Below are 14705 nucleotides of genomic sequence, written 5' to 3' on the forward strand. Positions count from 1 at the left end.
TTCAAGTATTTGTTATCACTACATATTCAATAATACTAACAACAGCTACCCTAGGCATCGAGCCCCTTTTGAGTTTGAGGGGCTACACTCGCCACCAAGATACCAGGTCCTGTACTGGGATAATAGATGTACTAATTCGCTGTCACTCGGATTACCATGCAGAGCGATAACTCCTACTAGGTACTACTAGGTATGTATTATGTAGGTATGTAAGAAAGATCTCGATACCTGGTCAAGGTGGGGGATGAGGTATGCAGCTGTAAGCCTCCTCATCTACCTACCATTTACCTTGGATTTCTACAGTCAGGTAGGTACCTAGTATCTAATCTGTTTTATTACACATATATACCAAAATACAGAGATATTTACAAACTTTTGGATCTCACAACAGCCGGGGGCTGATTGCAATTTCTATTCACATGCATATTGGCGACATGGTAAACTTTGAGTGAGACATGTGGCTAAGCTAAGACAATCAACCGTGCCGTTCAACTGAGACGAAATAATGGCAGCAGCTGATGTGCTTCCGACGCCGCCCGTCGCCGGGCCTGTGTTTGAGACTGAGTCCGCTCCAGCTGCTCCGTCTGCTGCCGAGGCTCTCACCCCTTTAATCCAATCGACTTATAAGACTTCCGAGCTACGTTTCTTCGTAAACGGTCGCCGGGTCTCCATCCAGAATCCCAATCCTGAATGGGTTCTACTGGACTGGATTCGGGCTCAAGATAGTCTGAAAGGGACTAAGCTAGGATGTGGCGAAGGAGGATGCGGTGCTTGCACCGTCGTTCTTCAGACTGTTGAAAAGGGGAGACGACTAAAGCACATGGCCGTAAACGCTTGCCTCTATCCTCTGCTCGGAGTCGACGGAAAGAGCTTAATTACTATCGAGGGCCTAGGCACTGTTGATCACCCACACCCGCTACAAGAAAGAATAGCAAAAATGCAGTAAGTGACAACTTCATCTCATTGCTTTAGCTCGTCTTTACTGTTCTAATATCTAATCTGGTATCTAGTGGATCACAATGTGGATTTTGTACTCCAGGCATAGTCATGAGCTTGTATGCGCTGATCAGAAATTCGTATCGGGATGGAAAATTCCATCTTTCAACCACAGATGTGGAATTGCAAGGGCATCTAGACGGAAATCTTTGTAGATGCGTATGTATCTCTTTCTTCAACTATCCTTCTGAAGACCATGAACGCTGAATTTCTCTAGACTGGTTATAAGCCAATTCTCGAGGCCGCCAAGACGTTTATTGTAGAAGACTTAAAAGGCGATTTAGTTGATGAGTCTTCCTCGTCTGCATCGGATACTGATAATTTGTCAGACAGTGTTCTCCAGACTCCAGTGGATGAGAATGGATGTGGTAAACTATCAACTGGTTCGTGTGGGCGTCCAGGGGGGTGCTGTCGCGATTCGCCATCTTCTTCCTCTGAGAGTGTTGGTAGAGATTCTTCTAAAGACTCTACTACTACTAGAGCAACCTCGGTGGATTCGTATCAAAAGGCTTCATTGCCCGAATCTTTCGTGCCGTACGATCCCACTGTAGAGTTAATATTTCCTCCAGCTCTTTGGAAATATAAGCCACAACCTATCTGCTATGGCGATGCAACGAAAATTTGGTTCAAACCTACAACCCTTGAACAGCTCATAGAGCTGAAAGACGCTTGGCCTTCCGCGAAAATTATAGGGGGCGCCAGTGAAACACAGGTGCGTTCATATACGCCAACGTCACATTATTACGAACGTTGCTCACATAAGAGCAGATTGAGGTTCGCTTTAAGAAGTCCGAGTTTCGAGTGTGTGTATATGTCTCAGATATCGAGGAACTTAATGCTTTCGAGGACGTCGAGAGCGATTTCGACCCCAGCACCCTTTCTGAGGTATGCATCCCAGGCAACATGCCACTGACGAAGGTCGAAGAATTGTGCACCACGTTGTTCGCAAAACTTGGCACAAGAGCAAGTGCTTTTGAGGCACTTCGGAAGCAACTGAGGTACTTTGCAGGGCGTCAGATTCGGAATGTTGCCAGTTTGGCCGGAAATCTAGCAACTGCTAGCCCCATATCGGACTCTGCCCCAGCACTCCTGGCAGCAGGATCTCAACTCACCATAAGAACGAAGGGAGAGGGCTCATATAATATACCTCTATCTACCTTCTTTGTTAGATACCGAACCACCCAATTGCCTGCCAACGGTGTGATTACGCATATCAAGATACCCCTACCACCGCCAGGGGTGACCGAAATAACTAAAGCATATAAACAAGCCAAAAGGAAAGACGACGACATAGCAATCGTAACCGCAGGCTTTCGAGTACGCCTTGATCAAGGAGGCTTCGTTCAGCAAGCAACATTCGTGTTTGGCGGTATGGCACCTACCACCGTAGTTGCAACGACGGCCCAGGAGGGTGTAATAGGAAAGAAATGGACGGATAGTGGTACACGTGAAGAGGCAGTAAACGCTCTTTTAAAAGATTTTGACTTGCCATTTGGCGTGCCAGGAGGCATGGCTCAGTATAGGAAAAGTACGTCTTAGCCTCGTGCTTGAACATATTAACTGCTAACCAGTCCAATAGCCTTGACATTATCTCTGTTTTTCCGGTTCTGGCATGAGAGCATCAAAGAATTAGGTCTCCATGAGACCAAATATGACGATGTCCCTGAAATACATCGGGGATTCTCTACCGGGACGCGAGATCATCATGCCACTTCAGACACAAAGGTTGTTGGCAAACAGATTCCACACCTTGCAGCCTTAAAACACTGTACGGGTGAAGCGGAATATATTGATGATATGCCACAACAGAAAAGCGAGCTACATTGTGTTCTCGTCCAGTCAACGAAAGCACACGCAAAGATACTCGATGTCGACTGGAGCGCCGCGCTTGAGGTACCAGGAGTGGTTGGCTATCTTGATAAGGACAGCGTACCTCGTGGGAGCAATCTCTGGGGTCCTATACGGGTGGATGAACCTCTGTTTGCGGTAGATGAAGTGAATTCGCATGGCCAAACCATTGGTGTTGTCTACGCCGAGACAGCCTTGCAAGCCCAAGCTGCAGCTGCCAAAGTCAAGGTAACATACCAAACTCTACCTGCCATACTCACCATCGACGAAGCCATCAAAGCCCAGAGTTTTTTCGAGCATGGAAAGCAACTGAAGAAAGGAGCTGCCATAGATGGGCCCCTCGATAGTATATTTTCCAAGTGCGAGCACGTCTTTGAAGGCATCGCGAAAATGGGTGGTCAAGAGCATTTCTATTTGGAAACGAATGCTGCGCTAGCTATCCCACACGTAGAAGATGGGTCCATGGAAGTCTATGCCTCCTCGCAAAACCTAGCAGAGAATCAAATTTTCGTCGCTCAGGTGCTTGGGGTGCCCATGAGTCATGTGAACATGAGAGTTCGACGCCTTGGTGGCGCTTACGGCGGAAAGGAGTCGAGGAGTACATCGATAGCATGTTATGTGGCCATAGCTGCCAAGAAGGAACGCCGTGCAATGAGACTGATGTTGAACCGCGACGAAGACATCGCAAATAGCGGGCAGAGGCATCCAATGCAATGTAGGTGGAAAATCGGTACAGACGCAAACGGGATTATCCAGTGTCTCGATGCAGACGTATACAACAACGCGGGACATTCTCTAGACATGTCAGGGGCCGTGATGGATCGAGCGTGCACTCATCTCGACAACTGCTACCATATACCGCATGCCTGGATTCGTGGCTGGGTTTGCAAAACTAATACGGTATCAAATACAGCGTTCCGCGGGTTTGGAGGACCACAGGCCATGTACTTTGCCGAGTCTTATATGAGTGTGATCGCTGAGCGTCTCAATATCGACATTGATGAGTTGCGGTTGAGAAATCTGTATAAGCAGGGAGAGTTGACACCCTTTTTACAGACGATCGACGCTGACTTCCATATCCCGACTATGCTAGAGCAGTTGGGCGAGAATGCGAACTATGAGAACAGGAAAAAGGAGATCGAGGTCTTCAATTCAAAGAACCGCTATAGGAAAAGGGGAATCTGTAAGATTCCGACGAAGTTTGGCATCAGGTAAGCCAATTTTTCGTAAATGACGTTTGGAAAGTTGACCTCGAATAGCTTCGCAACAGCCCTCCACCTAAACCAAGCTGGTGCCTATGTGAGGATCTACGAAGGTACGTAATATTCACCTTTCGTCTATATACCTAGTACTTTGGCCTAATAACTTGCAGATGGAAGCATACTACTTCATCACGGAGGCACGGAAATGGGGCAGGGTCTTTACACCAAGATGTGCCAAGTTGCAGCCGAGGAACTTCGCGTAACCGTTGACCAGATCTTCAACAAAGACTCGCAAACCGATCAAGTCGCCAACCCATCCCCTACAGCTGCATCGTCTGGCAGTGATTTAAACGGCATGGCTGTAAAGAACGCCTGCGATCAACTCAACGAACGTCTAGAACCCTATCGGAAGCAATTCGGGTATGACGCTCCAATGTCGGTGATTGCCCATGCTGCATACCGGGACCGAGTCAACTTGGCAGCCAATGGCTTCTGGAAGATGCCTCGTATAGGTAAACCATTTTAATTTAATATTGAGTCAAAACGCACAGGGAGACTAAATACTTGACAGGATACAAATGGGGTAACTACAAGGATCCCCTCCCGATGTATTATTACTTCACCCAAGGTGTCGCCATCACCGAGGTCGAATTAGATGTTCTTACGGGGGATCACACGGTTCTCAGGACTGACATAATGATGGTAAGTGTCGGCTCGGTTCTAGACAATAATGATCGCCCACTAATGAAATAGGATATCGGCCGCTCCATTAACCCATCTATCGATTATGGACAAATCGAGGGGGCCTTTGTCCAGGGACAAGGACTCTTTACGATGGAGGAGTCACTGTGGACCCGGGGAGGTGAGCTTGTCACGAAGGGGCCCGGAACTTACAAGATACCAGGTAAATACCGATAAACACCACAACGCTGACTAAAATATATACTGTATACACTAACAACAAAAAAAAAAGGATTCTCGGACATCCCCCAGATCTTCAACGTGTCCATGTTGCGGCACGACTCAGGGGGCAACGCCATAAGCTGGAAGCATCTACGCTCTATCCAGAGCAGCAAGGGCACCGGCGAGCCGCCGCTGTTCCTAGGCTGCACGGTATTCTTTGCGCTCAGGGAGGCCGTCAGGGCGGCGAGGAAAATGAATGGCGTGGCAGAGCCACTGGTACTCAATGCGCCGGGAACACCGGAAAAGCTTCGTTTGGCTGTTGGCGATGACCTCGTCAGACGCGCTGCGGTGGTGCCCAAGGAGGGCGAGAAGAACTTTTTTGTTCGTATTGAGGACTGAGGGGAAGATATGAGTGAGTGAGTGAGTGAGAACCTAGGTATCTGGTTTTTAGTCGTACATTTTCATGGCCGGTTGGCGCCTGGGGAAGCGGTTAACCTTAGGATGAGATATTTGATATAGCCAAGTCATCTCATGTTCATAATGAATAAAATTGTATTGACAGACAGACAGACAGCTATTATATCACATGCTATTCCCTAGATCTAAGCAGGCATGCGGATGCATGTCTGAAGAAACCCTGTGAAACTTTCAAACAGCGTATAATCGCTCCCCTGTAACCAGCGAGCCGTGACAGTAACGTTACCTCCTCCACCACCACCACCAATCTCACCCTCTCCGGGTCCCGGGCTCTTCTGGGTAGTTATAGTTATAGAGAATCTGAATACATCTGGCTCAACACTCTGTGGTTGTTCTCTGGTCGTTGTCGTTGTCGTTATTGATGTTGGCGCCTTTTCACGGGAGCAATTATCCTTAGGAGTGTGTTTCCTCCTCCTCCGATACGCCCGACTCCACACATTGCCACACACGAACCCGACACCCGTAGCCAGTTGCGCGTCCCAGGTCCACGAGACCAAGTCTAGGGCGTCCATTGCGTCGCGTACGGCCCGCTCGAGATCCGCCACCATCGTAGGCACCACAGCCACGACCATCTCAGTGGGCGGAGGAAGCAGCCTCTTCGCGACGCCAACACAGCCGGCGCCTCTGCACGCAGACAAACTAGGCCGCCTATCCCCAAAGCTCCACGCGACCCCCCACCGCCGGGTCTGGCGGCCCGGCGCGAACGCCGTGATAGCGTAGTTCGTAACGCCAAGGTCACGCTTCAAAAGGGGCACGAGGGCCTCGAGGCTCGACTGCTTCCCCAGCATCGCCGTGTACCAGCGCACGCGCCCCCTCAGCACGCGCGACTCGTCGACGAGGCGGCGGACGAAGCCGACTTCGCCGCCTTCGCACACCATCTCGTTGGGGGCACCGGTGCAGGCGGAGTTGGGGGGCCGGGATTTGAGGCGGGCTAGGTCGGAGAGTTCGGTGGCGGAGGAGTAGAAGGGGGGGTTGACCATTGTGAAGTCGAGGGTTTTAATCCCGAGGCCATTGTCGTCGTCGTCAAGCAAGGGGATCAGAGGGTCATCAGGCGTGCGCGCTAGGACGCGGATCCGCGATCTACCACCCACCCGACTCCAATTGCGCGCAGTATTATCGCGCGCGTACGAAAGTGACTTAGCATCGATGTCCGTAGCAACGAACTTCCACGACGCGCGCTGCGCGCACCCGAGGAGCGGGTAGATAAGGCTCGCGCCCGTGCCGATATCCAGTCCCGTGACATTCTCACTGCGCGGGTCGTCCCCTGGCGCCGTCGAATCCAAGAGGTCTTTTAGCCAGAGGATGTAGCAGTGGCGGATCGGCACGGGCGGGCAGAGCCGGTCCGGCGGCAGGTCGACGCTGAGCCCGAAGTCCTGCTTGAGCAGGCTCTTGGTCAGCTGCATGACGGACGCCGGGTTCGCGAAGTCGATGGCGCTTGAACCGGGCGGCTCCAAGACGGCTTGGAAGTCGGGGTCGCGCTGCGCTAGGAGGCGGAAGTCGGGCTCTGAGGTGTAGAGGGTCCGGTAGTACTCTTCCTTGTCGTCATTGTCGTTGGTGCCATCATTTTCTACAGCCGACAGCTCCCGCGACGATCTTGCGTCTGGAACATGAGTAGAGGTTGCGCTAGTAACGATACACTTGGTAGGACGTCTCATTTCACGCTCCTCATCGTCATCATCTCCGGCGTGCTTGCGTTTGACGCCGCCACGCTGGGGATCAGCATCATTGCGCGCCGACACATCCATCTCCATTTATTTCTATCCCGGCTAAGCATTGGCAATGCATGCTGATGATAATGTCTAGGCAGTGTTAACTTCCGCAAAAGCCCTGTGTTGTTGTTGTTGTTGAAACTTTGTACAAAGATTTGTAAGTTTGGTAAATAAAATTGAGGTTGGGTCTATAAACACGTGATCTTTCCACGAATCAAAGTTACATAGAAACTACGAAGTACGCACATGTATAGACACATGTATAGATGCAAGCTTTGAGAGTCCATTTATACGTGCCTCGATTTACATTCTGCAAGACCGAAACTAATAGCTGAGCAATGCAACTTCCAATCTACCGGGCACAAGCGTCTTGGGAAGTCAGGGAAAAGTATAGTACGTAATATAGTAGTGCTACAAAGTTGCTTCAAAGTTACAACTCCTATTCCTCCTAGTTTTCAACTATAACAGCCAGACATTATTGCCTACAGCTGTACTTTCGAAAGTTCCTATGGAAAATTCAGGCATCAATACCTCCTTTTTTTCACTCCCCAAGCACTGTCCTATGAGCTCTCCATATAACAATGATGGGGCCATTCCTCTTAAGAGAATGCCCTAATCCCAAAGACAAAAATGAAACAGAAACGAGCCATAAATCACCGATGGGTCATATCACTCCTCCAAGCTGTCCCTTCGATCCCACCATAAGACAGGCGGTTTTGATTTATCGAAAACCTATCCGACTTTTGTAGGCTTCAACATGCAACATTCTATTTGTAGTTGTTGAACCGAGAGCGGTAGCGAGAAAGATGAAAACTCCACCAAAGCCTCGAAACGAGCTTGGCTCTGCCGAGAGCAACCCGAAAAACTCCTGCTAACGCCTATTCATGGTTCTCCTATTAACATACAACTCAGTGAAAAGATCAACGTTCATGGCCGGCACCAGGACGAGAAGTACAGGGCAAGTAGTACATGATAGACAAAATGAAGCTACACCGCTCCATATCTCATACCCCGCCACCCATGAATGCGGCAAGGTCATCAAGTTCCAGCAGCTGACGCTCGAAAGCAATGCAAAGTTCAGCTGCCGTCATATCGCTACCCGACGCAGGCACAGATTCAGCTGCCTGTCCATTCGAGGATGGGGCTGGGGAGTCTGCTTTGGTCGGTCCAGGGGGCGGGCTGGTAGTTGCGGGTGTCGAAGCGCCAGCCGATCCTCCATTGATGGTGGTGAACCCAGACTTTCGTGGTGGTTCGCTGCCTCGGCTATCGAGTTGCTCTTGAGTGTTTGCCGATTGTGGCCGCTCATAGTCCATGGTATCGGTATTGTCGGTTTGGCTTGCCGTTTCCTCCTTCATTGACGGTACGACAGGCACAACAGCGTCGGCCTGTAATCTCTGGGGCACCCGGTCTCCATTACGCAATACCTTGTTCATAACCGAGAGGTGGCGAAACCAGGGGACGGCCAAAATCCATATATTAGCACCGTCCTGGAGGAATCGCATGCCGTCACGGACAATCGATTCAGCTGTTTCGTTCACGTCACCGGGTGTTAGCCCTTTTAGACTGAACCAAGCCACAGTGGAGCAGGCTGTGAAACAGGAGAACAACATGACAAGAGGAAAATTAAGCGCTCCATCCTTATCGGCATTGGCCTCTAGGGCTAGGAGAAGCGAGACCACGCTATGCGCCGCGGCAAAAACCCGATCGACAGTTTGTAGGTGAACATGGGGGACTATACGCCATGTCTCATGGTTAAAACCGTCAGTAGTAACAAGGTGTAGAAGCCTACGGCGGTTGACCATAATAGTAGCACAATGAAGGAGGCAGTGCAACATGGCATATGTGTATCCACTGCCCATAGTTATATGAAGGTTGATTTGCCCCGGCTTGTCCATGAAATGCAGCGGCAAAGCGTTGCGGACTGCATCAATACCTGCTTCGAGAGAAGCACACTCTTCTTCAGAGAAGGTAGCGCTTGTAACGGTCGTGAGCATTTCGATCACGTTGCGCCATGCCTGAGTTGCCATAACTATATGGCCAAACTCGCCGACCTCTGTCGTGGAAGTAGACGAGTCTGGAAGTAAAGGTGGTGGTCCACCTGCAAGGGTGCGAACAAATACAGGCGTGCCGAAATTGTAGCTCATGTCGAGGCATGGGAGTGGTACATCCTTAATATCATGGTGGGAGACGGCCGGCTGTCGACCCGGGCTGCTGGTGAGGAAGCAGTCAAGTACATAGATGAGCCACAGGGCACGGCGGAACGATTCATCTTTGATGAACTGATCTGGGTCGTTTCGGGTCTGATGAACGGCAATTATCCGATACATCTGGGCCATGCGGGATGCTTGACCCAAATAAATATAGGCTCGGACCGCATTGCGGTTGCCCCATTCGTGGATGATCAGGAGACAAAGAGCCTGAATATCAGCCAAGCTCGGGTTGTCGAGGTTCTGCATGATTATATTGATAGCTTTGACGGCAAAATGCTCGGAGGCAGCCGAAGCGCCTCCCTGTCCCCCATAACGACGAATCAAAGCAGGTGAGCTTCTATACGCGAGAAAGACAAACAGTTAGAATCAAGTCCGGTTCAAATTAACATATATACAAGCGTGTATTTTCTTATGGCGCGACCGGGATGGAAGACGGCGGGGAACGATTCGCGGGCGAGAAGTTATTGGTGCATTAGGCGAGACGCCCAAATGCACCTCCGGAGATGAATGAACCATTCGCCCGGAATCCCTTCAGTGGGTAAAGCGGGTTCCGAAAATTCGTAGGTTTTGGATGAATGCAATAGAATACAGAGTCAAAAAAATATTGTTTGCTTACCTTGCAGCACACGTCAGAAGGCCGTTAACAATACTGGCCTCAAGAGTTCCATTCTTAAGCTTCTGTAAGAAGGAAGGCTTGTGGAAGGCGACACAAGACGGAAGAGTCTTGCTGATTACCCTTTCACATTCCGTCACCAGTTCCGGATTAAGTCTGTGGGGACGAACGAAAATACGTGTTAGTGGAGCCGATCAACGCGAACGAGGTTTGGGGGAGTACAAGGGTGTTGATTGAAACTGGAAGCGCGTGTTGGGAGGGGGGGGGGGGGGGGGGGGGTGCAGGGTCAAACGGAGGAGAATAGTAGGATGGGAACCTTGGAAAAGACGTTGGAGGTCCCGAGGCAAGACGAGGCAACCGGCATCTATCCCCATTTTACAGCCACCCAAAATCCAGATCTAGGTATTGGGGCGTTTGGCTTGCTACACTCTGGCCTGACCGAGACCAGGAAGCACGGATCACCTAATACCAAGACCTGTTCGGGGCGCGTAGCGTATTGTAATAGCCGTCATCTTAGTGCAAAGCGGAAACAGCTCAATACCCACGCAATAACCCTTAGGTAGACATAGTGGAAGGGAGTGAAGGCTTTTGAACAAGATGATGGTGGTATAATGAAATTGATGCAGTGGAAAATAATAATAAAAGGATGACTAGGGGGTGTGGTAAGGGGAAACGGCAAAGAAAAAGAACGACTTACTTCTCACTGGTGGCCTGCAAATTACGCGGCAGTACGGTGGTGGACGCTACAGGCTGGCGGTCGCTAGTCGCGGACACGCTTCGCTCGCCAGGGAGACTCTCTCTTGGACGAGGAGGTCTAGCAGGAGACTGGCCATGGTGATGAGCCATGCTTTCTGAAGGTAAATAGCATTCATGCATTCCCTTTGCACAGTTCCTGCAAGGCGCGCGACCATTCTCGTAAACGCATTTGGTCTTGCCTTTGCGACAGCGAACACAAGCACCGCCGGCTCTGAGCGACGTGCCGCGAACGACAGACGTCATGACGACGATGATAATAAAAATTGAATGAACAGTGATTTGTAAATGTGAAGGATGCAACAATACCGTTCCGAATAGAAGTGTAATGCTCCGAAGTCAGGTCCGGTAGAAGATGAGGGTGGTGTTGTTGGAAGAAAGATGGATGAACGGAGAAAGACGGGGAGGCGGTGGATGTTCGGTGCGGTAGATGGGAATTATTTTTTTGATTGTATGAGTTTCGGGCGGAGTGGAGGGTCTAGGGGGAAAATAAAATGGGGTATGAGAAATTAGGAAGGGGAAAAGCAAAAAAAAATTGCAGAGATGGCAGGAAAGGAAAAAAAAAAAAAAAAGGAAAGAAGAGAAAGAGAAATCTGGTGAAGAGCGAAACCTAGATAGTGTAGAGGATGGCGCTCTGGCGCGATGCCGCTTGAGAGGGATGTTGCAGACGGGCAGGACGGGAAGGGAGAACAGAAATTACGACGGACCAGACTCGGGCGTTTGCGCTAAAATCAGCACGCGCACCTGAGCCAAAACCCAGCCCTGAGCACTGATGATTCCCGAGGAAAGGGCAATGCGACAAGGCGGTCAATTCGGGAGGAGGGTAACCTGGCGGCGTAGCCCGGCTCTTTCTTCCTGTGTTTTGTACAGAAGTACCCTACTAGGCTTAGGTACCTGCCTATGTACTTCAAGGTTCGCCAGTAAAACACTTTCCTTCTTTCTTTCCTTTTTTCTGCCCTCGAGGCTCCCTCTTTTTTTTTATGAACGATACTTATTTCATTTATTTCCTTGTGGGGGCTATGACCGGGGCTTCATCCGTTTTACGGATACTAATCAGACGCAAATAATTAATTGTCAACCAGGTATGTATCGAATAAAACCATACGTTGAAATGAAGTAAAATACAATGCAGCGGTATGTGTAAATTATTCAACGCACGGGAATAGGAGAATAGAAGCAGAGCTTCGACAATAAAAACGAAGTTTTGTTCGGAGGTGAATTGATGAGATTCCTAAACCTGACCTCTTTCTTCAAAGGGGTCTCGGCTCCACGGCTCCCGGCGCTGGTCGTCTTTCTCGCGTGGGAATTTACGAATTTGGCTAGGCAATGAGACGGGGCCATCCCGTACTGTCTGTACGTACTGTGACACGGGAAAGGAGGCACGTACAAGTACTTCAAAACCCGCCCGTTCCCCGTACTTGAACTATTTTGAATTTTTGACTCGGGTGGCTTACCTTCAGATGTTTGCCGCTTTGGAATTCACATGCCCATTACCACCAGCCTACTGACTGCATAATGCCCACTACATGTACGGAGACTAGATATTTCAGGACCTACCGCTCATACGGTTGCACATTCGAACCTTCAACATTTCAACAATAGGTCATTACCTAGGTACTAGTTACTACTACATAGGTAGATACATACCTAAGCAGGTAGGCACTTAGGTCAAGTATGTAGGAAAATCATCCGGTACGATGGAGGCATTTTCCTTTATTTTGTTTGCTCCAACTATCACTCCACTCGAAGAACCGGAAAGAAATACCCAGATACAACCGTATCCGGCCACCTGACCGAGTTCCAAAATACGTAGGTAACTAGTGCACCGGTCGGAGCTGGACGGGACAGGAAAGATTTGAGGAGAAGATAGTTCAAAGTAGAGGTATAAAATTAAAAAGGGGAAAAAGAAAAAGTTTAATACCCATGGCCAATGGGCCTACTAATGTATGCTTTAGGCTAGTCACCTAGCTACACTAGCTCCTTAGCACCTGGGCAACTTGGGTAGGTGCGTGGTGCGTATCTCATAACTACGGTTAGGTAGGTCCTACCTACGAGTCTACGACACAGTAGGTACGATAGGGTATGTAATGTATGGGGAATGGAGAATGAGAAAATTAAAGCACGGGCATCTACGTAACTTGAAATCAATTTTTGGATGGGGGAGGTAGGTACATATACTAGGTATGTAGTACCTAGTAGGTAACTATGTATCCATACATTCATTCCCTCCTCCTTCTCTCCTCCATCCCCATCCCTTAGCTTCCAGCCTCCCTCCTTTCAACACTGCAAATGCGGACACGGGGTTCTAGAGCGGCGGACAAGGCTTGTGCCTTTTCGGAGTGTCGGTCCCTATTTTATTACCTAGTACTAGGTAATACTAATATGTGATTTCCCGGTAATGATTGATATCTGTGTTGCTAGAGTTCATTCGAGCGCATACTAACAAATTCTCGTCTTTTTCGGAAATTATCTACTCGTTCCGAGATTTCCAAAGTTCGGGTGCGCAGATAGGTATCAGTCGTTCAATGTTGATGAGGGATGAGATGAGGCGCAGGCTATCGCATCTTTAACCAAGTACCGCGGTCTCCGAGATGACCCCCTACCCCCTTACCCTACCCCCCCACCCCTCGTCCAGGTCGTTCTCGTCTTACAAACATGTCTTGAGGAGATCTGTACCGTACGGTCCGTACCTACATACATACCTATTAGGTATGTAGCATCAATACATAATATGTAGGTAACTAAACCTTCGGGGCTGGTGTCGGATGACGAAGCCCATGAATCGGTTAGCCGGGGCTGACTCAATGCAACCTCAACCAGGCAACCCAGCCCGCCACGTTGGTTGCTCAAAACTCCGCCGGCCGTTAAATCCATTGCGCAGCCCCCATAGTGCTGGCGTATTACACACCACTCAATAGAAGCCACGGGACGGAAAGGCTCCCACTGGTCACACTCAGGTTGACCGAAATGGGTCCGCTTCGCCGTCGCCGAAACAAAAGGGCATTTTCAATCATACACTACAAGTACATACGTCGTAGGTCAATGTGCACCCAGCCAAGATATTGTCATCGAACCATGTCTGAAATGGAGAGAGAAGCGCGCGCTCCAGTCTGCATTACATGGTTATTACATGCTACTGGAACCAGCTACCAACAAGAGTTCACCAACAATAGGGACAGTCAAATCGAACGCTTCTTATTCAACCATGATGCGTGTAATGATAATATTCAGTACATCCGGACGGTTGATAGTCCGTAGCGGAGATCAGTAATTGAGCACTGCTGGGCTGCTGCTGCAGGACCATGTGCGCAATCGTCATCCATTTCTTTCGTTTCTTACTCCTTTGAATATCGGCACCGGACTCATTTAGTACAATCCTCCGCCCAACCTTACTAAGATGTACTTCGCGCAAAGACAAACTATCAAACGATTCAATATTCTTCTCGATGAGAATATTAAGAAGTTATACATACATAGTAGGTATCTATGTAAGTATATTCGTCCTATCAATCGTAAGTGCCAAGTCAAGTGTATTAGAACGATGACATCCTACAATTTCGTAACTCGGTGCTCTTCCAGTGGGTTCGTTACCGCCGAGCCCGGGTTGGGCGGACAAGTCGTAATCAGCTAGGGTACTATTAATTGGCCAACATGGCTACCGGCCTGCCTTGCCTACCTACCTACCTATCCTATTTTATTTTTTCATTCTTTTTTCGTTAATGAAAAGAAAAAGAAAGCCGAGGAACGGAGCTTCGTCATGGATCATCGGCAAATACCTAATTACAACTGTTAGATCAATATCTCCTACAGAACAGCTCAATCGTGGAAGACCCACGGGATTTCACAAAAGTCAGAGATCACCACGTGCGTACCCAAGGGTCCCGAAGAGATGGTAAGCCCTCCGGTAATTCGCTACCCAAATCACCATGATGCGGGCCTCCCTTTCCACTCCGGATTCTATGTGTGTACCGTATTTGGGTATGGGCTTGATAAA

At 49.3% G+C, this 14705-nt stretch overlaps 3 protein-coding genes across 3 annotated transcripts; 1 reads left to right on the forward strand and 2 right to left on the reverse strand.

The window, feature by feature from the left end:
• Positions 1–124: 124 nt before the first annotated feature.
• On the forward strand, positions 125–5500 carry GGS25DRAFT_470862 (xanthine dehydrogenase). Its single transcript, XM_049259288.1, has 10 exons — positions 125–942; positions 1011–1155; positions 1214–1708; positions 1765–2524; positions 2576–4055; positions 4104–4159; positions 4217–4558; positions 4618–4748; positions 4800–4950; positions 5020–5500. Exons 1-10 carry the CDS (start codon positions 506–508, stop codon positions 5346–5348), a joined length of 4326 nt encoding a protein of 1441 aa, XP_049121575.1. The 5' UTR covers positions 125–505; the 3' UTR covers positions 5349–5500.
• On the reverse strand, positions 5501–7347 carry GGS25DRAFT_470863 (uncharacterized protein). The gene has a single exon (XM_049259289.1). It carries the CDS (start codon positions 7175–7177, stop codon positions 5552–5554), a length of 1626 nt encoding a protein of 541 aa, XP_049121576.1. The 5' UTR covers positions 7178–7347; the 3' UTR covers positions 5501–5551.
• A 170-nt stretch (positions 7348–7517) lies between these two features.
• GGS25DRAFT_470864 (uncharacterized protein) lies at positions 7518–10216 on the reverse strand. The gene is made up of 2 exons (XM_049259290.1): positions 9962–10216; positions 7518–9682 (listed from the first exon to the last, which is right to left on the reverse strand). Exon 2 carries the CDS (start codon positions 9589–9591, stop codon positions 8140–8142), a length of 1452 nt encoding a protein of 483 aa, XP_049121577.1. The 5' UTR covers positions 9592–9682; positions 9962–10216; the 3' UTR covers positions 7518–8139.
• Between the last annotated feature and the right edge of the window lie 4489 nt (positions 10217–14705).

The sequence above is a fragment of the Hypoxylon fragiforme genome (assembly GCF_022984875.1).
Source record: "Hypoxylon fragiforme strain CBS 206.31 chromosome Unknown GGS25scaffold_1, whole genome shotgun sequence".
Taxonomy (NCBI): domain Eukaryota; kingdom Fungi; phylum Ascomycota; class Sordariomycetes; order Xylariales; family Hypoxylaceae; genus Hypoxylon; species Hypoxylon fragiforme.

What these genes read in the sequence shown, in the direction of transcription:
- GGS25DRAFT_470863 (XM_049259289.1), bottom strand. Translation starts at nt 7,177, where the DNA reads ATGGAGATGGATGTGTCGGCGCGCAATGATGCTGATCCCCAGCGTGGC.
- GGS25DRAFT_470864 (XM_049259290.1), bottom strand. Translation starts at nt 9,591, where the DNA reads ATGCAGAACCTCGACAACCCGAGCTTGGCTGATATTCAGGCTCTTTGT.
- GGS25DRAFT_470862 (XM_049259288.1), top strand. Translation starts at nt 506, where the DNA reads ATGGCAGCAGCTGATGTGCTTCCGACGCCGCCCGTCGCCGGGCCTGTG. An exon ending in CTATGTGAGGATCTACGAAG is followed by an intron (nt 4,160 to 4,216) that starts GTACGTAATATT and finishes AATAACTTGCAG; the next exon opens with ATGGAAGCATACTACTTCAT. An exon ending in TCAGGACTGACATAATGATG is followed by an intron (nt 4,749 to 4,799) that starts GTAAGTGTCGGC and finishes CTAATGAAATAG; the next exon opens with GATATCGGCCGCTCCATTAA.